At 48.1% G+C, this 24,471-nt stretch overlaps 2 protein-coding genes and 1 long non-coding RNA gene across 3 annotated transcripts; all 3 read right to left on the bottom strand.

Annotated features, from left to right (window-relative positions):
* On the bottom strand, nt 1-8,851 carry LOC128413485 (MAM and LDL-receptor class A domain-containing protein 1-like). The gene is made up of 12 exons (XM_053387485.1): nt 8,812-8,851; nt 8,246-8,395; nt 6,310-6,569; nt 6,125-6,209; nt 4,702-4,761; nt 3,859-3,930; nt 2,960-3,025; nt 1,891-2,040; nt 1,385-1,644; nt 1,214-1,298; nt 137-187; nt 1-23 (listed from the first exon to the last, which is right to left on the bottom strand). Exons 1-12 carry the CDS (start codon nt 8,849-8,851, stop codon nt 1-3), a joined length of 1,302 nt encoding a protein of 433 aa, XP_053243460.1.
* A 36-nt stretch (nt 8,852-8,887) lies between these two features.
* On the bottom strand, nt 8,888-12,919 carry LOC128413459 (uncharacterized). Its single transcript, XR_008330356.1, has 3 exons — nt 12,839-12,919; nt 10,325-10,369; nt 8,888-8,938 (listed from the first exon to the last, which is right to left on the bottom strand). It is a non-coding gene; the product is annotated as an uncharacterized LOC128413459 (long non-coding RNA).
* A 2,870-nt stretch (nt 12,920-15,789) lies between these two features.
* On the bottom strand, nt 15,790-23,892 carry LOC128413484 (thyroid hormone-induced protein B-like). The gene is made up of 4 exons (XM_053387484.1): nt 23,402-23,892; nt 21,398-21,450; nt 20,458-20,607; nt 15,790-16,058 (listed from the first exon to the last, which is right to left on the bottom strand). The coding sequence occupies exons 1-4, from the start codon at nt 23,467-23,469 to the stop codon at nt 15,790-15,792; spliced, it is 540 nt and encodes a 179-aa protein (XP_053243459.1). The 5' UTR covers nt 23,470-23,892.
* Between the last annotated feature and the right edge of the window lie 579 nt (nt 23,893-24,471).

Below are 24,471 nucleotides of genomic sequence, written 5' to 3'. Positions count from 1 at the left end.
CTAAGGGACCAGGTGGTCCATCCCTGAGCAAGACAAGTAGGGGAGATGTGGGGTTTCTACCAGGGCAGAGCGCTGCTTCCCTCTTAGTGCTCCCCGCCATGGGCTCAGTCTCTAGGTTCCCATCGTGTCCACATACCTGGTGCCTGAGTTGGCATGGCTGTCCAGAGTGGGGTGGTGAAGAGAGGAGCTGAAGAATGAAGGACAGGGTCAACTTAGGGATGTGTCTTTGAGCTCACCAGTCACCCGCCTTCCTACTGATTAATTGATCGCTTCAATTTGTGCATTTCCAAAACCTCAACTGATGTGTGATACTGAATGGCCGTTGCTCAGTGGCAGAGCGCTGAGTGCAGGAGATCTCAGCATCAATCCCCAGCATCTCCAAGTAGGGTTGGATGAGTCCCCTGCCTGAAATCCTGGAGAGCTGCTGTCAGTCAGTGCAGACAATACTGGGGTAGATGGACTCTGTTCCCAAGATGGGTTCAGATAGGCTCAATCCAAAGCAACACAGGGGAAAAACCGGGACGCCATCTTCCAAGTCACATGACCCACATGAGATCACAGTCCTGGAAAGTGCTTTTCTAAAGGCATGGTGCTTCATAAGACCACAGCTCTGGAAAAGTCCTTTGGGGTGGCAAGAATGCAGCCCCAAATCACACGAGAGCACGGCACCCCAAATGGCCGCCGTGCTCTGCCATGAAAACATGGGACAGATGAGGGGTATGTGGTCACCAGGTGATAAGTCCCCGCTCGCTACCTGCTGTAGGTCTCTTAACTTATTGTTAATGGAAAGGCCACAGCAATGTAACAGGAGGAATCACACTGAACAGAAGGATCTGACAAACTGGGAAGCAAGCAAAAGGCAATCTCGCTGTTGCATTGTTCTCTTAACTCATGCGTAGGCAACCTAAGGCCCGGGGGCATGTTTGGCAGATTGAGCCTGTGACACAACCCAAGGTGGGCTCTGAAGAACTGACAATTGACCTCACCAGCAGGATTTGTTAATGTATCTATTGCTGAATGTCAAAATAACCTACTGTGAAAAACCAATTAGACAAATATTAGCATATAAACGTGAAACATGTATTGTAACAGCTTGGATGTTTCTCTCTCATGCACACAGAGCACAGCATTGCCCCAAAAACAAGCTATACCGGGAATATTCAGAGCTCTGATGATGCTCTGCTCTTCCATCTAGACACAGCATTGATCTTACCTGGGCAATCTCCCTCCTCCATGGAGAAGTCATCCACAGCCACGTCACTGTGGACGTCTTCCCCCGGCTCGCCTTCCACGATTATCTAGGGAGAAAAGGCATCTCCCATCAGCTTCATGGCCAGACAAGGCCACACCTGCAAGGGGCATGCCCTGCTGGGGTCTCCGTTACCTGTGCTTTCTTCCCTTGAGGCATGCTGACTTCGCCTCTGTGCCACTGGTCCCCTTTGTTCCCAGACTGTGACCAGATCAGCTCACGGGATCCGCCCTCAAAGGCCAAATAGACTCGCAGGGCATTTCTTTGGGCCGCACCGCGCATGTGGTACCAGAAAGAGAAGCAGTGGGGCCTGGTGAAGGTGTAGAAAGGACTGGCCAGGCGTGTTGCATCCCCTTCTTTGGCCACATGGCCTTGCAGGTAGATGAAATAGCCCTCTGGGGGGGGGGGGGAGGAAAGAACCACACATGTAAGGGAGATCCTGTGCAGAAGGAGCAGCACCTTCTATTGGCAGTTTGCCACCAGGCCATGTAGAAGGAGGTGCCAAGTGCAGGACCCCTTGATATAAGGCCTTTGGAGGAAAGGCTGGCTGCCCCATTTCATTGAGAGCTCCAGGTGCCAGTCCAGGCCAAAGTGGTCTCCTGGAAGGCTTCTGGACATGGCGATAGTTTGATCTTCCTCACCTCCTGTGGTGTGGTTGGAGGACGGTCCAGTATCTGCTGTGTGTGTCGGACCTTTGTGCCGCGTCCAGTTAAAACTGTTGGAGGCCATTTGTCTCCAGGAGCAGAAGTCCAAGTCAAAGGAACAAGACAAATCTGGCTGAAGGCAAGGCTCTGGCAAAGCAAGGAGAAAGGTTGGTGTGGATGTTTGGAGGGGCGGCTTGTCCAGTATGGCAATTTGGGACAGGAGGACTCCATGGTCAGTGGGGCTGCAGTTCATTACCAGAAATACACAATTGGTTTCCTTCTCCCCCTGTCCCCATCCCCCAGACCACAGCTGAGGAACACGATCCAACTGTATGCCAGTGCTAATGCTGTCCTGGGCTTCCAGAGTGACACCTGCCAAAATGCAGAGTTCAGAAGGAGAAGCATTCAATGCTGAAGTCTAGCTCCGAGTCCCCTCCTAATGTTCCCCTTAGCCAGCCGTACTTGTTTTTTTTTTTTAATATATTTATTAAGAGTTTAATGATTACCCTAAAAAAAGAGTTAAACAGAACAGAACAATACAATACAATACAAGAAAAACAAAAACACTACTTATCTTAACAAAACAAAAACAAAAACAATTAAAAACACATCCAATATTTCCATATCTTGTCTTTCATTTACTTGTTTCAGTGACCTCCTCACACCTCCCTTTTTTGTATTCCAGTTCAGTTAGCTATTTCAGCAAATTCTTTCCACCTTTCTCAGTTTTTGTCCTATAATTTATCTTAACACAATCTAACCTTATTTTTCCACTTTGGCCCATTAACAATCTATTTTTACTTAATTCTTTATAACATTTCTGCTAAAGCCATATAACTTCATTCCAGCATCCTTCTAACATTCATTAATTTTACAGTGTAAATAGTCTTTAAATTTTTTCCAATCTTCTTCCACCTACTCTTCTCCCTGGTCTCGGATTCTGCCAGTCATTTCCGCCAGTTCCACTTAGCCAGCCGTACTTGAATCCAATCTAGTATCCAGAGGAAATCTCAGAAAATGTATCAGAGAACTGAAATGGTGGTGATCTTGACTCTAGAAAACTCACCTGTGGTAGGAGGGGCTGTTCTGATCGTGGTGTTAGAGGTGCGAAATGAGGTGGTTGACAATGTTTCTGCAATGATGAGAAACGGAATAGATTCTTTAATGCAACCTTCCCTCCCATGCTACCTGGAGCAGAAAGGAGAAGCCCTAAAAGCAGCCACAGAGTGGCTTCCAGAATGGTTTCCATAGAAAGTCTCAATGTTAAGATACTTAGTTTAGGGTGGAATTCAACGCTGTGATGTGATGCAAGTTCCACCTGGGAAAGCGCTGCAATTTGCTGGGTGAAACAATCTCCCCTTGACTTTTCCCATCTTGTACTCTAAGTGTTCTGCTGACCACCACAACCCCTGCCAACACCAGGGGGCACACAGGATGTCTGGTGGGCACAGGAGGGACATTCCCATTGCACAAACTTAAGTATTCCCTCATGGATTCTGCTGACTGGTCTCCTGACGTGAACATCAGTGGGAGATTGCAAACCACAGAGATTGTTCCCACTTTGGTGAGGAAGCCATTGAGCCAAGAGGGTGAAAGAAAAAGCCAATTAAGTGATACATCTTTGTGTTGATTAATTGCCTGCCTTTCCAACAATTAATCAGTACAGTTTGCACTTTACCAAAACCTCAGATGGAACGGAAGGATTTCTTAAGGTGGCCCATCATGTTATAAATAAAAGCTCTTGCTGATTCCTGCATTGTTAAGGACAAGCCAATCTCTTAAGGTTTCCTTCCAGGGGGATTTGGGAATCGGAAGGTCAGTGAAACTGCAATTTAAGACCAGGAATGCACAATATGGTTCCCAATCTAATATTCAGAGGAATCCTCAGAAAATGAAGCAGAGAACCAAAATGCCAGCAACACTTGCGGAGCAAATTCATGGGCATCTCGACTCATGAAAACTCACGTGTGGTAGGAGGGGCTGGTCTGATTGTGGTGCTGGCGGAGGAGCTGCGATGTGAGGTTGCTGCCGATGTTTCTGCAATAAAGAGAGCAGGAACTAATCGTTTCATCTTAGCTTGCGTCCCACGCTGTCTGGGGCAGGAGGTGTGTGGACCGAAAGCAGCCAGACATAAAGAATGCTTTTGTATACACAAAGTAGCTCAAGGTACTGAGACTGGAATTCAGTGTTTTGGGTCCACTCACCAGTCCCCTGTGATTGTTTTCCCAATCTAATATCCAGATGGAAACTCAGAAAAGGAAGCAGAAAACTGAAATGTCAGCAACATACTTGACCCTGGAGAACTCACCTGTGGTTGGAGGCACTGAGCTGATCATGGTGGCAGTTTCTCTCCATCACCCATCAGTTCTCTCCATCACCCATCAATCACCCATCTCCTATCAATCAGGTAAAGGTAAAGGTACCCCTGCCCGTACGGGCCAGTCTTGACAGACTCTAGGGTTGTGCGGCCATCTCACTCAAGAGGCCGGGGGCCAGCGCTGTCCGGAGACACTTCCGGGTCACGTGGCCAGCGTGACATCGCTGCTCTGGCGACCCAGAGCCGCACACGGAAACGACGTTTACCTTCCCGCCGGTAAGCGGTCCCTATTTATCTACTTGCACCCGGGAGTGCTTTCGAACTGCTAGGTTGGCAGGCACTGGGATCGAGCAACGGGAGCGCACCCCGCCGCGGGGATTCGAACCGCCGACCTTTCGATCGGCAAGCCCTAGGCGCTGAGGCTTTTACCCACAGCGCCACCCACGTCCCATCTATCAATCACCCATCTCCAGAACCCTCTTTATTCTCACCTGGGATCAGTGTGGCTGGTCTGCTGGTGGTGGCCGGGGTGGATGTTGCTGGTGTATGTCCTACGATGAGAAATTGCATTTGTTCCTTAAGAATAAATCTCAGGTTAGTCTGGGGTTCAGGGGGGAAAGGGCCTTACTAAAAGTGCCCAAAGAGAGACACACATTGCACATAGGCAGACACAAAACACTTAGGGCTCAGGATGTAGGACCCTCTGGGAGCAGCCAGTGACCAAAGCCTGGTGGGTCTTTCATCATCTGGGGACCTTGAAGGGACCAAGGAGGAGATGGGGAGGGCGGCAACTTTGGGAGATAGACCAGGGTAGGCTCTGGTGAAATGACATCAGCAGCCGCATTTATTATCATCGGTTTTTTTTCATTGCCAATATAGCCTCCCAAGCAGTTGACAAATATAAAAAATCTGTTCTATAAACATTAAAAGGGTAAAGGTAAAGGACCCCTGACAGTTAAGTCCAGTCGCAGATGACCCTGGGGTTGTGGTGCTCATCTCACTCTATAGGCCGAGGGAGCCAGTTTGTCCGCAGACAGTTTTATCCGGGTTGTGTGGCCGGGTCGTAAGCCGCTTCTGGCAAAACCAGAGCAACACACGGAAATGCCATTTACCTTCCCGCCGGAGCAGTACCTATTTATCGACTTGCGCTTTGACGTGCTTTCGAACTGCTAGGTTGGCAGGAGCTGGGACCGAGCAACGGGAGCTCACTCTGTTGCGGAGATTCGAACTGCTGACCTTCTGATTGGCAAGCTCAAGAGGCTCAGTGGTTTAGACCACAGCGCCACCCATGTCCCCTCTATAAACATTGTTGTTGTTGAGTTGTTTAGTGGTGTCTGACTCTTCGTGACCCCCTGGACCAGACCACGCCAGGCCCTCCTGTCTTCCACTGCCTCCCGCAGTTTGGTCAAACTCATGCTGGTAGCTTCGAGAACACTGTCCCACCATCTCGTCCTCTGTCGTCCCCTTCTCCTTGTGCCCTCCATCTTTCCCAACATCAGGGTCTTTTCAAGGGAGTCTGCTCTTCTCATGAGGTGGCCAAAGTCTTGGAGCCTCAGCTTCAGGATCTGTCCTTCCAGGGAGCACTCAGGGCTGATTTCCTTCAGAATGGATCGGTTTGTTCTTCTTGCAGTCCATGGGACTCTCAAGAGTCTCCTCCAGCACCAGAATTCAAAAACACCAATTCTTCAGCAATCAGCCTTCTTGATGGTCCAGCTCTCACTTCTTTATAAACATGAAGCACCCAAAATTTAAAAGCCAAGTTTGTTTCTCTCTCTCACACACAAATACTGCAGGGTCATTAAAAACAAAAAACCCACTTCAGCAAAACTGAATGTTCCGTTGACGCTCTCCTCACTCCCATACAGAAGCAGCCCCACTGAGAAGCTTTGGTTGTGGGGTGGGGTGGGATCTCACCTGGACAATACCCCTCTTCCATGGAGATGTCATCCACAGCCACATCACTGCGGAAGTCTTCCCCTCGCCTGCCTTCCAGGACTATCTAGGAAGAAAAGGAATCTCTGGTGAGTTTCATGGCCAGCCAAGGCTCAGGTGTTGCTGGACACACCTGCCGATGCCTCACCTGCGAGGGTTTCTGTTACCTGCATTTCTTCCCTGGGAGACACGCTGACTTCCGCTCTGTGCCATTGGTTGCCTTTGTTCCCAGTTCGGGTCCAGATCAGCCGAGGTGACGCACCTTTAAACACCACATAAACTCGCAGAGCCATTGCTTGTGCCGCGCCATACATGTGGTACCAGAAGGAGAGACAGCGAGGGCTGCGGGAAGTGCAGGTGGGGCTGGCCAGGTGGGTTGCATCTCCTGGGCTGACAGCATTTCCTTGCAGGTAAATGAAATAGCCCCCTGAAAAAGAGAGCCAGACGTGAAATGGACAGATCCCTATATTGTCTGGTCACTGGAGAGCTGGCGACTGCAATGCCACCTTTGGGCAAATTTTGGTCAAGAATTGCTGGCTCATGGTTTTCAAAGGCCTGTTTTTTGGGGTGAGGTCCAGATTTTGCCATTCCAATTTCAAACGGGAAAATTCCTGTGCACGGTGAAGGTGACTGCCTCAGAGAACTATGGAGTGGAACGGAAGCAAATTTTGGTCAAGAATTGCTGGCTCGTGGTTTTAAAAGACCTTTGGGCCACTGGCAGGAATAATGCTCTAGTCCAGGGGTTGCCAACTCCCAAGAGACTGCGATCTACTTACGGAATTAAAAACTGGCAATGATGGGTTCAGGGCAAAGTTGTTGAGCTTTTTTCATGGAGGAGAAGTAAAGCCTCATTTTTTACGGGTGCCAGGCAGCAAAGTTTTTGTTATGTACTAAGCAGGTAGGATCCTAGAATACAAGTACTGATTGACCTGCCCAATCAGGTTCCAGGAGGGAACCAGAATCAGCCAATCAGATGGGACTCATTATGTAAATAATGCTAATAATGCTAATAATGCTAATAATAATAATAATAATAATAATAATAATAATAATAATAATAATTTATTATTTATACCCCACCCATCTGGCTGGGTTTCCCCAGCCACTCTGGGTGGCTTCCAAAAGAATATTAAAATACATCAAACATTAAAAGCTTCCCTAAACAGTGCTGCCTTCAGATGTCTTCTAAAAGCCTGGTAGTTGTTGTTCTCTTTGACATCTGGTGGGAGGGCGTTCCACAGGGAAGGCGCCACTACCGAGAAGGCCCTCTGCCTGGTTCCCTGTAACCTCACTTCTCGCAGTGAGGGAACCGCCAGAAGGCCCTCGGAGCTGGACCTCAGTGTAGAACGATGGGGGTGGAGACGCTCCTTCAGGTATACTGGAGCCTAAGGTTTTGGGGGAAATTCAATTACTGTTTTACAAGCTGCAATAGAGAGCATGAAATCACTGCAGGACTCCGAGTATATTTCAGATGTTGAGCTACTTTTTGGGAGGAGGACAGCCCCGTTTGAGGGGGATTTTGGGGGAGGAAGAGGAACAGCCATCCACCCACAGAATGCTGGGGAAACAAGCAGCCTCACTCAGTAAACTCCATCTTCTGTTCTGCAGATCGTTAAACAATGGGGGGCGGGGCGAGGGGGCAGGGCCAGATTCTATTTTGCAAACGCTAAGGAAAGGGATCGACTGCAATCGACCAAAACCTCCCAGGGATCTACCAGTAGATCGCGATTAACCTGTTGGACATTCCTGCTCTAGTGCAGCAGGGAATTGCACCCTCGTCTAGCAGTTTGCCAGCACTGTATGTTGAATAAGGTGCCCAGATTCCAGGGCTGCCGCTGCTGCAATCTAAGAAGTCTAAGTAATAATAATAATAATAATAATAATAATAATAATAATAATAATAATATTGATACTCTGCCCATCTGCCTCCATTGCCCCAGCCTCTCTGGGTGGCTTCCAACATAATAATAACACAGCAAACCTCAAGCATCGAAAACATTCTGCCTCCAGCTGTCTTTGGGGAGGTCTCACATTTCTTTTAGAATGTCAGGAGCAAATGGCTCTCTGGAAGGCTTCCTGCAGTGGCGACGCTCTGCCCCTCACCTCTTGAAGTGTGGTCATAGGGCGGTCCAGTGTCTGTTGAGGGCGTGGGGCCTTTGTGCCGCTTCCAGTCAAATGTGTCTGAGGGCAGCTGCCTCCAGGAGCAGAAGTCCACATCAAAGGAGCAAGAGAAATTGCAGTGAACCCAGGGATCTGGCGAAGCAAGAAAGAGAAGGGTTCATGTGCATCCATGGAAGGCCCAGTCTCATCGGACTGGGGAAGGGTGGAATTGCTGGGTAAAGGGGGGCAAGTGGAATTGCTGGGTGAAGTGGACCAAATGCAGTTTATGTGGTCCTCTTCCTGCAACCAGGTGGCCACTTCTGTTCCACTGGATGCTGGTGGGTTCCCCGATGGAAACTCTGGAGGGAAGCCCACTTCATTCTGTGCAGCTGCCCCCTTCTCTCTCCCCTCCAGCTGATGGTCCCTTGTCCCCCTCCCTGCATGGACCCAGCTGGGAGGAGGGAGCTGCTCCCTGTTAGAGCCAGCCAGGCAAGGAAGATTGCCATCTTCTAAGGGACCAGGTGGTCCATCCCTGAGCAAGACAAGTAGGGGAGATGTGGGGTTTCTACCAGGGCAGAGCGCTGCTTCCCTCTTAGTGCTCCCCGCCATGGGCTCAGTCTCTAGGTTCCCATCGTGTCCACATACCTGGTGCCTGAGTTGGCATGGCTGTCCAGAGTGGGGTGGTGAAGAGAGGAGCTGAAGAATGAAGGACAGGGTCAACTTAAGGATGTGTCTTTGAGCTCACCAGTCACCCGCTTTCCTACTGATTAATTGATCGCTTCAATTTGTGCATTTCCAAAACCTCAACTGATGTGTGATACTGAATGGCCGTCGCTCAGTGGCAGAGCGCTGAGTGCAGGAGATCTCAGCATCAATCCCCAGCATCTCCAAGTAGGGTTGGATGAGTCCCCTGCCTGAAATCCTGGAGAGCTGCTGTCAGTCAGTGCAGACAATACTGGGGTAGATGGACTCTGTTCCCAAGATGGGTTCAGATAGGCTCACTCCAAAGCAACACAGGGGAAAAACCGGGACGCCATCTTCCAAGTCACATGACCCACATGAGATCACAGTCCTGGAAAGTGCTTTTCTAAAGGCATGGTGCTTCATAAGACCACAGCTCTGGAAAAGTCCTTTGGGGTGGCAAGAATGCAGCCCCAAATCACACGAGAGCACGGCACCCCAAATGGCCGCCGTGCTCTGCCATGAAAACATGGGACAGATGAGGGGTATGTGGTCACCAGGTGATAAGTCCCCGCTCGCTACCTGCTGTAGGTCTCTTAACTTATTGTTAATGGAAAGGCCACAGCAATGTAACAGGAGGAATCACACTGAACAGAAGGATCTGACAAACTGGGAAGCAAGCAAAAGGCAATCTCGCTGTTGCATTGTTCTCTTAACTCATGGGTAGGCAACCTAAGCCCGGGGGCCAGATCCGGCCCAATCGCCTTCTCAATCCAACCCGCGGACGGTCCGGGAATCAGCGTGTTTTTACATGAGTAGAATGTGTGCTTTGATTTAAAATGCATCTCTGGGTTATTTGTGGGGCATAGGAATTCGTTCATTTCCCCCCCTTCAAAATATAGTCCAGCCCCCCACAGGGTCTGATGGACAGTGGACCGGCCCCCTGCTGAAAAAGCTTGCTGACCCCTGATCTTAACTTTCTGTAAAGGTTTTCTTTTAATAGTTCCTAAACTAAAGACATGGGTAGGCAAACTAAGGCCCCCCATATAGTCCAGCCCCCCACAAGGTGTGAGGGACAGTGGACTGGCCCCCTGCTGAAAAAGTTAGTTGGCCCCTGTCTTAACTCATCCCCTGTTGTACTAACACCCAGTTCCTCGGTCTCTGGCACTCCAGATCTTTGTTTCATTTCCGTTGTTTTGTCCAGGTTTCTTCAACCCTCCATTCATTCCATCCTCAAAGCAGGCCTTTGAGGCTGGTTAGGTTCAAAGTGGAGTGTGGTGGTCACAGGACCATCAAATCAGCTTCATAGCCATTAACTAGTTAATCTAGGATTCCGGCCTGTTCCCTCTGACCATCTTTGAATCAATAATTGTCCACATTTCCCCCAAATTTCTGGCTCACTTGTTTCTGGGATTGTTGTAGGAGGAGTCGTAGAACTGGAGACATCTGGAGGAATAAAGAAAATTATTATGTACTGAGAGTTGAAGAAACTGACCAGGTCAAGATGATTTGCCAATTATTATGTCCATCATCTTCTTTCATAGAGTCCCAGGCTATGACCCAGAAGTTACAAACTGACTTAAGGCCCATGTGAAAATGGGTCAAAAGAGATGTGGGTATTTGGGTATTTGCAAAGTCACAGGTGAGCTGAGGTGGCAGATTTTGGAGAATTCTCTTGGAAATGGAAATGCCAGCAGAAATTTCTGCGCTTTGCATGATCACTCAAGGTCAGGAACAGAAATCACCCAAGTGGATACTGTGTTTGCTATGGTTCTTTTTTCAGTTGGCAAACATTATGCAAATAATCACATGATTTTCCATGTTGCTTCTGATGTTCCCATTCCCTTGAAATGTAAATAATGTAATCAATAACATAAATCATGTAACTGATTACAGAAATAATTACATATGTTTCAACCATAGCAGAGAGTGAGAGGAACAAGCTAAACTGTAGTGGAATAATTTCACAATAAACCCAAAATGGGATGGAAACTGCTGCCTTCTTACATCCCTAGTTGAGATAGACTTGAGCAGCTGTAAGTGGATTAGCTTTAAATTAGCCTGTAAGGTAAAGGTAAAGAGACCCCATCCAGTCACGGACGACTCTGGGGTTGCAGAGCTCATCTCGCTTTACTGGCCGAGAGAGCCGGTGTACAGCTTCTGGGTCATGTGTCCAGCAGGACTAAGCTGCTTCTGGCGAACCAGAGCAGTGCACGGAAATGCCGTTTACCTTCCTGCCGGAGCGGTACCTGTTTATCTACTTGCACTTTGATGTGCTTTCGAACGGCTAGGTTGGCAGGAGCAGGGACTGAACAACGGAAGCTCACCCTGTCGTGGGGATTTGAACCGCCGACCTTCTGATCGACAAGTCCTAGGCTCTGTGGTTTAGACTACAGTGCCACCCGCGTCCCTAAATTAGCCTGTAAAGGTAAAGGTAAAGGTACCCCTGCCCATACGGGCCAGTCTTGACAGACTCTAGGGTTGTGCGCTCATCTCACTTAAGAGGCCGGGAGCCAGCGCTGTCCGCAGACACTTCCGGGTCACGTGGCCAGCGTGACGAAGCTGCTCTGGCGAACCAGCACCAGAGCAGCACACGGAAACGCCGTTTACCTTCCCGCTATAAAGCGGTACCTATTTATCTACTTGCACTTAAGGGTGCTTCCGAACTGCTAGGTGGGCAGGAGCTGGGACCGAAAGACGGGAGCTCACCCCGCCGCGGGGATTCGAACCGCCGACCATGCGATCGGCAAGTTCCAGGCGCTGAGGTTTTACCCACAGCGCCACCCGCGTCCCAAATTAGCCTGTACTAGAGGCTAATTTGTAAAAAGCCAAGGGATATCTTGTTGCATTAAGGTGTGGCTGCAGCTGTCCCAGGAACTGGCTGCATGCTCTGCTGTAACCAATATGTGAATTCAGTTTCCTCAAACACCTTTACAAATGTATTTGGAATACAGTGGTACCTTGGTTCTCAAATGCTGAAAACCCGGAAGTAAGTGTTCTGGTATTCCAACGTCTTTCAGAAGCCAAACATATGATGTGGCTGTTGGCTTATTGTTTCTGGGGCGCCTGCACTAATCAGAAGCTGCGCCCTGGTTTTCAAACATTTCGGAAGCCAAACGGACTTCCGGAATGGATTAAGTTTGGCACTTTTGTTTTTGCTACTTATGTTGCGTTTTTGTTTTTGAGGCTTTCTCGGTTCATTTGTTTTTGTGACTGTGTGGAACCCAGTTCAGCTACTGATTGATTGATTGTGTGACTGCAGAAATGGATAAAAGCCCCCCATTCAAACAATGCAGTGCAGGTAAGAAAAAAAAATTATTTTTTATCATCAACAATACTGTCTTATTTATTTTATCGTACAGTACATTGATTTTATTTTAGGGATCAATGGTCTTGTTAGATAGTAAAATTCATGTTAAATTGCTGTTTTAGGGGTTGTTTTTAAAAATCTTCATCCGTTTTGTATTCCTTTCTATGGGAAAGCAGTGTGCCTTGGTTTTGGAATGCTTTGGTTTTGGAACGAACTTCCGGAACGGATTAAGTTTGAGAACCAAGGTATCACTGTACTGAGCTTTTACTTCCCCTAAATTTGAGTGCTGGTGGTGCCACAGGACTGGCTACTCATTTCCTCCAAATCCCCCTTTATCCTGCTATAGTCGATCCACAAAGGCATAGGGAGAGGAACCCTTCGTTCTCCTGAAAGGGATTTATTTTTCATGAGAATAACTTCCAGGAATGTCCTGATATAATCAGGGCACTTTGATCTCCTGCTGCTGTTTTGCAAAAACAGGGCCCTGACCTTTCTGTGGGTATCACAAGCCCAGCGCTCAGCACCAACTCCTTGCTGTGAGGCAAACGTCACGAAATTATTCCTCTTCCAGTTAAGATTGAAACCCAGAGGGAAAGCTTGCTTACCGCAAAGCCCACTCCTGACAGCCACGTTGTCCAGCGCTGTGTCGCCGTCTTCCGTCAACCCTCGGATCGCCACAAAGGCCACCTTGTGAAGGGGAATTAAAGCAAGACAGCCCAGTCCCCAGTCAGACAAAGCAGCCTTGCCCAGAGAGTCTGAAGAAATGAACCTATGCTGCCAATTCTCGTAGTAGACCAGTATAAAGTAAGCAGCACATAAGCAGCTCTGTACAAGATCTACTACAGAAGCCACAAGCAGAAAACTCATTCAAATTGTGTCCAAAAGGAAGATTCAGTCTTTAAAGTTCCTTTAGCCAGGCTCCTGTAGATACCAACAAAGGTGAGTTTGTTCAAACGAAGTGTCAGCGATGTTATGCCCAAGAGTTAGACAGGGTGCCGGCGTTTGTCACCTGTTTTGCCCATGAAGCTCTCTCAATTTTTGGATTATTAATATAAGATTTAGAACGCAGAATGGTTTGATAGCATTCTGTGTGCCGCTTATGTGCTGCTTACTTTATATTGGTCTTGCCCAGAGAGTCAGCTGTGACTGGGCAGGACTCGAACCCAAGGCTTCAGGTTACAAGAGAGGAGATTCTGATTAAACATCAGGAAGAACTTTATGACAGGAAGGGCTGCTCAGCAGTGGAAGAAATTTCATCGGAAAGTGGTGGACTCTCCTTGCTTGGAGGTTTTTAAGCAGAGATTGGGTGGTCACTGTCAGGGATGCTTGAGCTGAGATTCCTGCCTTGCAGGGGGTTGGACTAGAGGACCTCAGGGAACCGTCCAACTACGATTCAACCATTCTATTGTTTTCTTTGTCTAATTGTCAGTCATGCTATTTAAAAATGTGGAATTCTTTTTAGCTGATTTTCAATTGCAATATTTTATTTCCTGATTTTTATTTTGTTTGGGGGATTACTGTTCTTGCAACTTTGTATCTGATTTTTCTAGCAGTATGTAAATTGATGCTTTGCAGAATGTGGAAACTCTCTGGGAGATTTTTTATTTGCTGTTTATCTGGGATACATTGAAAACTTACACTTTGTTTAAATATAAGTGGTATATATAAATTGTCCAAATAAATAATTTCTGCCATGTAATTTAAGGAAAGATGGTTATTTTGTTGTTGCTGTTGTTCTGCCAATACGGAGACAGAGGTTCTTGCCAATCTACCTCAATCCCACACAAATATCTACGAGTTGCTCCTGATCTAGCTTGGGAACGCAAGAAGGGTCTTCCTGGATCAGGCCCAGAAGGTGCTCATCTAGTGCAGCATTCTCTTCTGCCTAGGAGAACCCCACATTGCTCAACCCTGTTCTATATCACTACAGAAAAAGGCAATTAATGTATGGTTACCAATTTTTTTTCAATGAATCCGGGGACACTTTTTTTTTTTTTTTTTTTGAAGCTGAGTAGCAACAGGGAGTCAGCAGTGGGGGTGTTGAGGCAAAAGTGGCCTCCCATTTTTTCTCACAGGCCCATATAAGTTCAGCACAAACAGTTGGGCCTGGTGAGTATTTAAGGTTCCCAACCCTAATCTGCGGGTTGCCATCTGATTGGATTTTATTCTGATCCTGATCTGATTTGAGGATGTATTTTAATTGATTGTCTGATTTTATGTTAATGTGTTATACATTTGATGTTAGCCGCTCTGAGCCCGGCTTCGGCTGGGGAGGGCGGGATATAAATAAAATTTATTATTATTATTATTATTAAAAGACCCTGGGCCCAAGCACACATGCATATTGTATAAAGGTGCAAAGCCCTTCTTTTGCACCTTGTGAAACATAAATACACAGAGTTTTTTAAAAACTGGGCAACGGCGCACCGCCCACCCATGACTCCCGAGCCTTCCCCAATCTCCTTCCCCCTTTGTTTTGACACATCAGGGAGGCTCAGGAGTTGTGGGCGGGTGGCCATTGCCCAGGAGGGGTGCAAGGCACACGGTTTCTCTGCCAGGCAAGGTGCAAAGCCCCTCTTTCCCACCCTGTGAAACATAAATGCGCAGAGTTTTAAAAAAACTGGGCAATGCCCGCCCGCAACTCCTGAGCCTCCCCCGGTCAGTCAAAACAAAGGGGGCAGGGGGCAGGAGATCTGTACCGCCGGACGTCCCCAGGTCCCCTTTGGCAGTGGCAGAGGCAGTCAGCAGCCCGGAGCCAGCCTGGTCGTGCAGTTGGCTCTGGCTGGCTTCAGGAGCTGCTCACTGCCGTAGTCTTTTTCCTCTCCGGAAGTCCCCATATGATGTGTCTTGTGAGCAACACATTATATGGGGACTTTCAGCGAGGCAACATGGTGGGCGCCACAGCAGTGAGCAGCTCCTGAAGCCAGCCAGAGCCAACTGCATGTTAGGATATTTCCGTTCCACCTTAAAAGGGAGCAGGATGTTTGTGTCACAGCCTGCGTATTTTCCTGTCTCACAGGATGTTTCTGTTGTCTGTTCCTTTCGTTTTCGTTTTTTGCCTGAGCAGTCGGAGCAGACGGTCATGTCTTCTTTTGTTCTGACCTACGCTGAATAAACTGTAAATATGCTGTCCTGCTGTGCAACTTTTGCTGTGTGAATTCTGCTGATAGAGTGTGCACAAGCCTGAGGCTTTGTGTCGCTAAATTGCTGATACTGCGTGACTACGGATGAGCTCTTTGAAGTCCGGCACCGAGCTTGGGGGCTCAGATGGACTTTATCTCCCTGGCAGTATCCCAACACTGCACTACCAGGCTGGCTCCGGGCTGCTGAGGCTGCCGCTGCCACATTTCCCGGGAACAGATTTGCAAATCTGGGGACATTCCGGGGATGGAATTTGTCCAGGGACTGATTTGCAAATCTGGGGACTGTCCCCGGAAACCGGGGACGTCTGGTAACCCTAAATTAATGTAGTTGATGAACATGCAAGCATCATTCTGCTTTCTTCGTTCTCTTCACGCTCCCCAGTCATGTATACAGCACAGAGTGCTTTCATATGTCATACCTTGATGTCCCTCTCTCTCAAGAAATGCACAGATGTGGACCCATGCAGCCAGTCCGAGCTCTGAGCCCCCTTTCGATGCCACAACATGAATTCGTCCTCATCAGTCAAGATGACAACTTTCAGCTCGTTTGAATCCTCTGAGCCGGACATGTGATACCAGAAATCGATGCATATTTCCCTGGAGACCACAAGCTCCTGGCTCTCAAGGATGGTGGTGTCAAAGGGAAGGAGGTTGCTGGCTTCTTGGTAGATGAAATAGCCCTCTGGAAGGAGAAGTGAAACACACAGAAAGGTTGGGGGCCTCTGCTTGGAAGCAGAGTGCAAGCGCTTTGGGATGGAATGCAAGAGCTGCAGGCAGAGGGGTCCTGACAACAGGAATAACAGTAACAACAGCAACAACAATTTGTTATTTATACCCCACCCATCTGGCTGGGCTTCCCCAGGCACTCTGGGTAGCTTCCAACACAATATTAAAATACATTAGTCTGTTAAACATTAAAAGCTTCCCTAAACAGGGCTGCCTTCAGATGTCGTCTAAAAGTCCGGTAGTTGTTTATCTCTTTATCTGGTGGGAGGGCGTTCCACAGGGCGGGCGCCACCACTGAGAAGGCCCTCTGCCTGGTTCCCTGTAACTTGGCTTCTTGCAGGGAGGGAACCGCCAGAAGGCCCTTGGAGCTGGACCTCAGTGTCCGGGCAGAACGATGGGGGTGGAGACGCTCCTTCAGATATACTGGACCGAGGCCGTTTAGGGCTTTAAAGGTCAGCACCAACACTTTGAATTGTGCCCAGATACATACTGGGAGCCAATGTAGGTCTTTCAAGAGCGGTGGTGTGTGGTCTCGGCGGCCGCTCCCAGTCACCAGTCCAGCTGCTGCATTCTGGATTAGTTGTAGTTTCTGGGTCACCTTCAAAGGGAGTCCCACGTAGAGCAGTAGTCCAAGTGGGAGATAACTAGAGCATGCACCACTCTGGCAAGACAGTCTGCAGGCAGATAGGGTCTCAGCCTGCGTACCAGATGGAGCTGGTAGACAGCTGCCCAGGACACAGAAGCCTTGCCGGCAAAAGTTACCCTTTTCCAAACTCCATTCGGGAGACTCTGGGAGGGGCTGCTGCCAGCTGAGCTGTGCGTGTGAGCAGAAGTTTTGGGGGACTGGGCCCTGGGTCACATGACTTAGCTGAACAGGGTTTGGAATAGATAATAATAATAATAATAATAATAATAATAATAATAATAATAATAATAATTTGTACCCCGCCCATCTGGCTGGGCCTCCCCAGCCACTCTGGGCGGCTTCCAACAAAGATGAAAAATACACTAAAATGTCACATATTAAAAACTTCCCTGAACAGGGCTGCCTTCAGATGTCTTCTGAATGTCAGGTAGATGTTTATCGCTTTGACATCTGATGGCAGGGTGTTCCACAGGGCGGGCGCCACTACCAAGAAGGCCCTCTGCCTGGTTCCCTGTAACTTGGCTTCTCGCAGTGAGGGAACCGCCAGAAGGCCCTCGGAGCTGGACCTCAGTGTCCGGGCAGAACGATGGGGGAGGAGACGCTCCTTCAGATATACTGGACCGAGGCCGTTTAGGGCTTTAAAGGTCAACACCAACACTTTGAATTGTGCTCGGAAACATACTGGGAGCCAATGTAGGTCTTTCAAGACCGGTGTTATATGGTCTCGGCGGCCGCTCCCAGTCACCAGTCTAGCTGCCGCATTCTGGATTAGTTGTAGTTTCTGAGTCACCTTCAAAGGTAGCCCCACATAGAGCGCATTGCAGTAGTCCAAGCGGGAGATAACCAGAGCATGCACCACTCTGGCGAGACAGTCCGCAGGCAGATAGGGTCTCAGCCTACGTACCAGATGGAGCTGGTAAACAGCTGCCCTGGACACAGATTTGACCTGTGCCTCCATGGACAGCTGTGAGTCCAAAATGACTCCCAGGCTGCGCACCTGGTCCTTCAGGGGCACAGTTACCACATTCAGGACCAGGGAGTCCTCCACATCCACCCGCCCCCTGTCCCCCCAAAACAGTATTTCTGTCTTGTCAGGATTCAACCTCAATCTGTTAGCCGCCATCCATCCTCCAACCGCCTCCAGACACTCACACAGGACCTTCACCGCCCTCACTGGTTCTGATTTAAAGGAGAGGCAGAGCTGGGTATCATCCGCATACTGATGAACACCCAGCCCAAACCTCCTGATGATCTCTCCCAGCGGCTGCATGTAAATGTTGAAAAGCATGGGGGAGAGGACAGAACCCTGAGGCACCCCACAAGTGAGAGCCCAGGGGTCTGAACACTCATCCCCCCCCACCACTTTCTGAACACGGCCCAGGAGGATGGAGCGGAACCACTGTATGACAGTGCCCCCAGCTCCCAGCCCCTCAAGACGGTCCAGAAGGATGTTATGGTCGATGGTATCAAACGCCGCTGAGAGATCCAGCAGAACTAGGAAACAGCTCTCACCTTTGTCCCTAGCCTGCCAGAGATCATCAACCAGTGCGACCAAGGCAGTTTCAGTCCCATGATGAGGCCTGAATCCCGACTGGAAGGGATCCAAATGGTCCGCTTCTTCCAGGCGTGCCTGGAGTTGTTCAGCAACCACTCGCTCAATCACCTTGCCCAAGAATGGAAGATTTGAGACTGGGCGATAGTTGGCTATCGTGGCCGCATCTAAAGATGGTTTTTTAAGAAGCGGTTTAATAACCGCCTCTTTCAGCGGGTCTGGGAAGGCTCCCTCACGGAGGGAAGCATTCACCACCCCACGAAGCCCATCGCCCAGCCCTTCCCGGCTAGCTTTTATAAGCCAGGATGGGCAAGGATCCAGGAGACAGGTGGTTGGTTTCACTCGTCCAAGCAGCCTGTCCACATCCTCGGAGGTAACAGATTGGAATTGATCCCACACAACTTGACTAGACAGGACTCTAGCACTCTCCCGCCCCGGCCCTGCTCCCACGGTGGAGTCTACTTCTTCCCGAATCTGGATGGACTGGGTTTCGGACTGCGCAGGAAGTGATGCAAAGTCAGCTCATCATAGCAAACGAGCTGAAATATAATAGCATGGTGGGAGAAATGGAAAGTTATGCTGAACCACAGAAATGGAAGGGATCTCCTGTGACGAAGGAATCACAAGAATCCCTGACAGGTGGCTCTCCAACCTCTGCCTAAAAACCTCTAGCGAAGGAGAGAATTGCTGAGAAATGCTGTAAAATAACAGCAAAATCAGGACTCATTCTTACAAAGTCCTAATATATTATATAATATATATAATATATACTAATCATCCAAGTATATTACAGTGGTACCTTGGTTTAAGAACAGCTTAGTTTATGAACAATTTGGATTAAGAATGCTTTGGTTTAAGAACTGACTTCCAGAACGGATGACGTTCGTAAACCAAGGTACTACTGTATATAAATCCTGGTCTGAAACAAACAAAATGCTTTCCCCAAAGCTTATTGAGTCCACTGGTGGTGAATATTTGGGTCTTTGATGGCAAGGAGGGTTGGGGGGGTGCTATATAACATTACACCACAGCTCCCCAAATCCCTGGCCTATGATGTAAGTCATGGGCCCCGCCTGCTCCTTCAAATATCACTGGTTTGTTCCTTTCTATATATAGGGTGTCCGCGACTGGACCTAACGGTCAGGGGTCCCTTTACCTTTACCTTTTTACATTCTGCATGGACTGGTGGCATGGCAACATGTGCAAATGGCTTTCTGTCGAGTCTGTCAGCTGTTGAGTCCTGAGCACCCACACGACACAGAGGTAATATTTGGAGCTTTCGTTTTTGCTATCTTTTATTTTTAAAAATTGCATTTTTGTTTGTGTGGCTTTTTCATTTTTTTTGACTGTGACTTGTTCTTTGTTTTATGGGACTGACTTGTGACTTCGTTTTTGTGACTTGTTTTTGTGACTGCTTGGAACCCAGTTCAGCTACTGGTTGATTGTGTGGCTGCAGAAATAGATAAAAGCTCCCCCATCCAAACAATGACTATCATCAGTGCACGTAAGAAAAAACAAGAATTTTTTAATTTTTATCATCTACAATATTGTCTTATTTGTTTGATAGTACAGTACATTGATTATTGCCTTCATTTTATAGATCAATTGTCTTGTGAGAGAGTAAAATTCATGCTAAATTGCTATTTTAGGGGTTGTTTTTCACCATCTGGAATGGATTAATCCATTTCCATTACTTTCTATGGGGAAGCACACCTTGGTTTAAGGACACTTTGGTTTAAGAATAGACTTCTGGAAGGGATTAAGTTCGTAAACCAAGGTACCACTGTATAGGAAGCAGGGGCCTTACAACTTATTGTTCAAACTTATTTTCACCTGTATGACTGGTAGGTGTCCCCCATCTTTCTTTTTTTTAAAAAAGATATTTATTAGAGTTTCCAATTTTTTATACAAACAAAAAACAAAGAAAAAGATTAAAAAAAACCATATAGTTCAAAAAACATACTTTTCAATAACAAATTTCTCTGACCTCCTCATACCTCCCCTTCTTGTATTCCATTTCAGGTTATTTGTTCAGCAAATCCCTAACTTAAAGCATTACAGCTTATAATATCACCTTATTTTCCTTTTTTTTTTCATCCATGTTCCTTTATATCATTATATATGGTGTCCCCCATCTTACATTTGTGCAAGACCTACTTCCATCAGGATAATCTCCCTCTGGGCCTGTTCCGAGGGTCGGCGTTCCACCTCTACTCCGGATCCAGCTTCCAAAGCGACTGCTACAGGACGGTTTCCAGTTGCAAAAGGGATTGAGGTTGTCATTGAAGTCACAGCTGGCTAGGATGTCTGGAAGACAGAAGCAGGGCCGTCTTTACCCGGGGGTGCAAAGGGTGCAGGGCACCCGGGCGCCGAATTCTGGGGGGCGCCACTGCTGAAGCCACCTAAGCTCCTAACTATCTACCTGTTATGAGATAATAAATAATTTTGATCAAGCTAGAAAAACAAAACACGTATATACCTAGGTATGACTGAAATGTATACCTACTGCTTCACTAAAGGACTTTCGACTTTGTGCGCACATTTACCAAAGGCGCGCCACGCCAGTGGCGGTGCTTGTCATTCACGATGGCGGTGCTTGTCAGACTCAACAACGGCGCTTGTCATTCTCAATGGCGCCATGTATGCGAAATTAACTCTTACATCAAAATATTATGTTACGCATTGTATTGAGCTGCTATGCGGCAGCGCGGTGAGTCAATGGCACCTTTGACACGACTGATGTTTCTCCTAAGTAGGTGCCTAAACAATACTTATAAGTTTAAGTGTGGTGGTGTTGCATACTTAAGTATAAGTGTATTGTAAAGAAATGAGCAAACAAAAAAGTTTGTTTCTTTTCCCTCCCTTCTTTCATAAACAAGGCATAAGCATGGTGTCTGACATAAGCGTAATAAAAGTTAATTTGGGTGCTAAACTAAATTTGGGGGTGCTGGCCGGATCTTTGCACCCCGGCGGTGCATCTGCTAAAGACAGCCGTGCACAGAAGCATCGTGAGATGGAGGTGTGGGGCTCCGTGGGCCGCTGGGCAGGAGTGACGGGAGCCATTACACAAAGGAGAGGTGCCAAGAGAGGTGCTTACCTGTGTCATAAGCCCAGACATCCCTAGTAAGGGTTGGAACTCTTTCTTCTTCCCTGCTAGGAGAGATGTAAGCAGATTAGGTCAGGTGTGGGCAGTCTTGCAGGAATCGCTTTGCTTTTTAATCAGAACCCAGAGATCTAACAACCAGAGTCACAGAGAATGAAGAAAGCTTCAGGCTAGGAATGTGGGCTTGTTTTGACTACCAGGACAGAAGGCAACTGACAGTATCTCCACTCAAAACCCCAGCAGTTCTTCATTTCAGCTGCACACCGTATTTTTTGCTCTATAAGACGCACCAGACCATAAGACGCACCTAGTTTTTGGAGGAGGAAAACAAGAAAAAAAATATTCTGAATCCCAGAAGCCAGAACATCAAGAGGGATCTGGCTTCTGGGATAGCCTCTTGCTGTTCTGGCTTCTGGGATAGCCGTGTGAAGTCTCCGCGCGGCAGTGGGATGAAGACTCCCCCTGTCCGGAAGAGGCTGCGCGTGGCTAAGCTGCCCTCTGTCCCTTCGCCCACCTCTCACAAAAGCCAGCCAAGAGCCGCGCACTCTTTAAAGGGAGCACGGCTCTTGTGGGCTTTTCTACAAGGCGGGAGAAGGACTGCCCATCAGTGATGAAGGCTCCCCGCTGCCCTGCGGAGGCTTTGCGCAGCTAAGCTAGAACAGTGAGAGGGAGCGCTGCACAGCCTGGGATAACCGCTCAGCCTGCATTCACTCCATAAGACGCACACACATTTCCCCTACTTTTTAGGAGGGAAAAGGTGCGTCTTATAGAGCAAAAAATACGGTAATTTAGGGCAGGAGGATTTTTGGATTAAAGGAGGGGAATGTAAATGTGGCACTTTGATACCAGGGGCGTTGAATGGATGTATGGACAGCACACACACACACACACACCCCGCCAAGGAATGCCTGCCTGGGCTCTCCCTCTGTCTTCGCTACATTTCTCCAATCTTAAAACAGCTGCAGTAAATCTTCTCTCTTTTCCCCACCATCAGATCTAGGCAAATCCCACTCGCGGCATTGGAGCAAAACCATGTGCAGCTGGCCCTGGACTGAAGCTGTTAATGGTGACAGTGCTTAAAAGCAATAGGGGAGGGAAGGTGGGGTGGGGGGAAACAGCTCCCCCAACCTCCTGCCTTAGCAGAGAAAAATTATTTGTGGAAAGGGTAATTTGGAGCAAAGAAACTGTAAGCATGGGAAGGGTAAATCACTAGAGCTTTTTTTTTACTGCTGTTTTACAAAAAGGTGTAAACAACTATTTATATTTATACCCCACCTTATGTGACTGTGCAGTTTGCCTCCAAGGATTTAACAAGGGGTTGTTCATATCACTCCTTCACACCTTATGACATCATACATTTGTCTTCAAGATGCCACAAGAGACTATGCTAAATGTGAGGAGAGCAGAATCTCTTTCATGTAGGGGACCGTTAGCCATGAATATTTGCTCTCTGCAACCGTATGCAGACTGCTAACTAGCGGAATGCAAAATGTACATTGCCAGCTCTCCGTATAAAAGCATCTGTGGTTATTTATTTATTAACAATATTGACATAGCCATCTAACTTGATTGACTCCAGGGAAGGATACAATGCACAACAGAAGCAGAACATGCAATGCCATAAAAAGAGAGAAAGAAACACAACTATTTCGTGCCCAGGAGTCTAAAGCTGCCTGTTCAAGCAAGAAGTCAAGAAGCAGAAATAATAGAACAGGCAGAAGGATTTGACATAATGGGTAACTTGGCCGTTGACTCGGCGGAAGGGATGGAAATGTCCTCTTTCCAAAGTACATCCAGGGTCTGCCTTGGACTTAAGTTGTCAGCCAGGCCAAGAGCTTCTCTTCTTCCCCCAGAGAAGTGGGGAGAAGAAGAGGATCTGCACACCAACGCTTGCTGGAACAGGATGATTCCCGCTCCTTGACATGGGCAGTGGAAAAGTGCATTTTACATTTGGCAGGAGGATAGTTAACTCAGGATGTGGGAGACAGGATAACTTACCCTTTGATATCTGTCACCAAGAGGCAGAGGAGAAACCCGATAATCTGGAGAGACTGCAGGGTTCCCATGCTGCATTGGATGAACTAAAAACTCTTTCTGGTGCCTTCGATATAATCTTAATCCATCGCCTTTGCAAGCCAGGAGCAGAGTGAGAATGTCACCTGTCACAGCCACAGTCTCGGAGTCACCTGTCCGTAAGAGAAGCTGGGCTGAGCGGAGGCGGCCATAAAAACCCGTCTGGGCAGGTGTGAGCAAGCGGAAAAGGGGAAGGTGGCTGTTAGTTTTCACTCAGGAAGACCCCTTCTTTCTACCTACCCTAACAGGACTAGGGTCCCAATGCAGAGTGAAGTTTTAAGTTGGGCTTGGTGGCCAAATCTAGAAGGATGACTAAGAACCCAAAACCCCACTCCACCTGTGCAGATCTCCCAGGAAGCTGCTGTTCCCACTGGATTTGACCTGTTCCACTGAATCTCATGAAAGTTCCAGTACATACAGATCCTTCAAGTCGTAGGTGTCAGAGAAGCACAACTTGGTAAGTTACAGTGTGTGTGTGTGTGTGAGAGAGAGAGAGAGAGGGCTGAATTCACTAGATTTTTTTTGACACGCAGCCAAATCACACATACACACAAGCTCATTTACATGGGTTCCAACAGAGAGAATGGTCGTGTGGTCTGACCCTGCCATCAATGGCATTAAAAGGCTCACTGTTTCCCCTGAACGGTAGCATCCCTCCAGACAGGATCTCAAAAGGGGGAGATGGTCTCTCTCAGGCCAACGTTGCCCCACCGGGGGCCCTCCAGCTGTATTGGACTACAAGTTCCGTCAGCCCTGGGCAGCCAAAATATCTGGAGGGCACCGGGTTGGGGAGAGGTGCCTCAGGCCAACGGCTAGCTGGGTTACAAGTTTTCAGAACATGCAAGTTGCCTTCAGGCAGAATGAACAGGACTCTTTTTGATCCAGAGCCGCTTTGCTAGCCCTAGGGATGTGGGCACATGTGGCTCCTCCTGTTTATTGATCATTCATCCTGAATTGCTTCCGGCGGAATATTTGCATGTCTTCCCGTCAGTCGT

The sequence above is a fragment of the Podarcis raffonei genome, chromosome 5, assembly GCF_027172205.1.
Source record: "Podarcis raffonei isolate rPodRaf1 chromosome 5, rPodRaf1.pri, whole genome shotgun sequence".
Classification (NCBI taxonomy): domain Eukaryota; kingdom Metazoa; phylum Chordata; class Lepidosauria; order Squamata; family Lacertidae; genus Podarcis; species Podarcis raffonei.
Note: the sequence above shows the minus strand (reverse complement) of the source record. Positions and strands in the feature narration are given on the sequence as shown.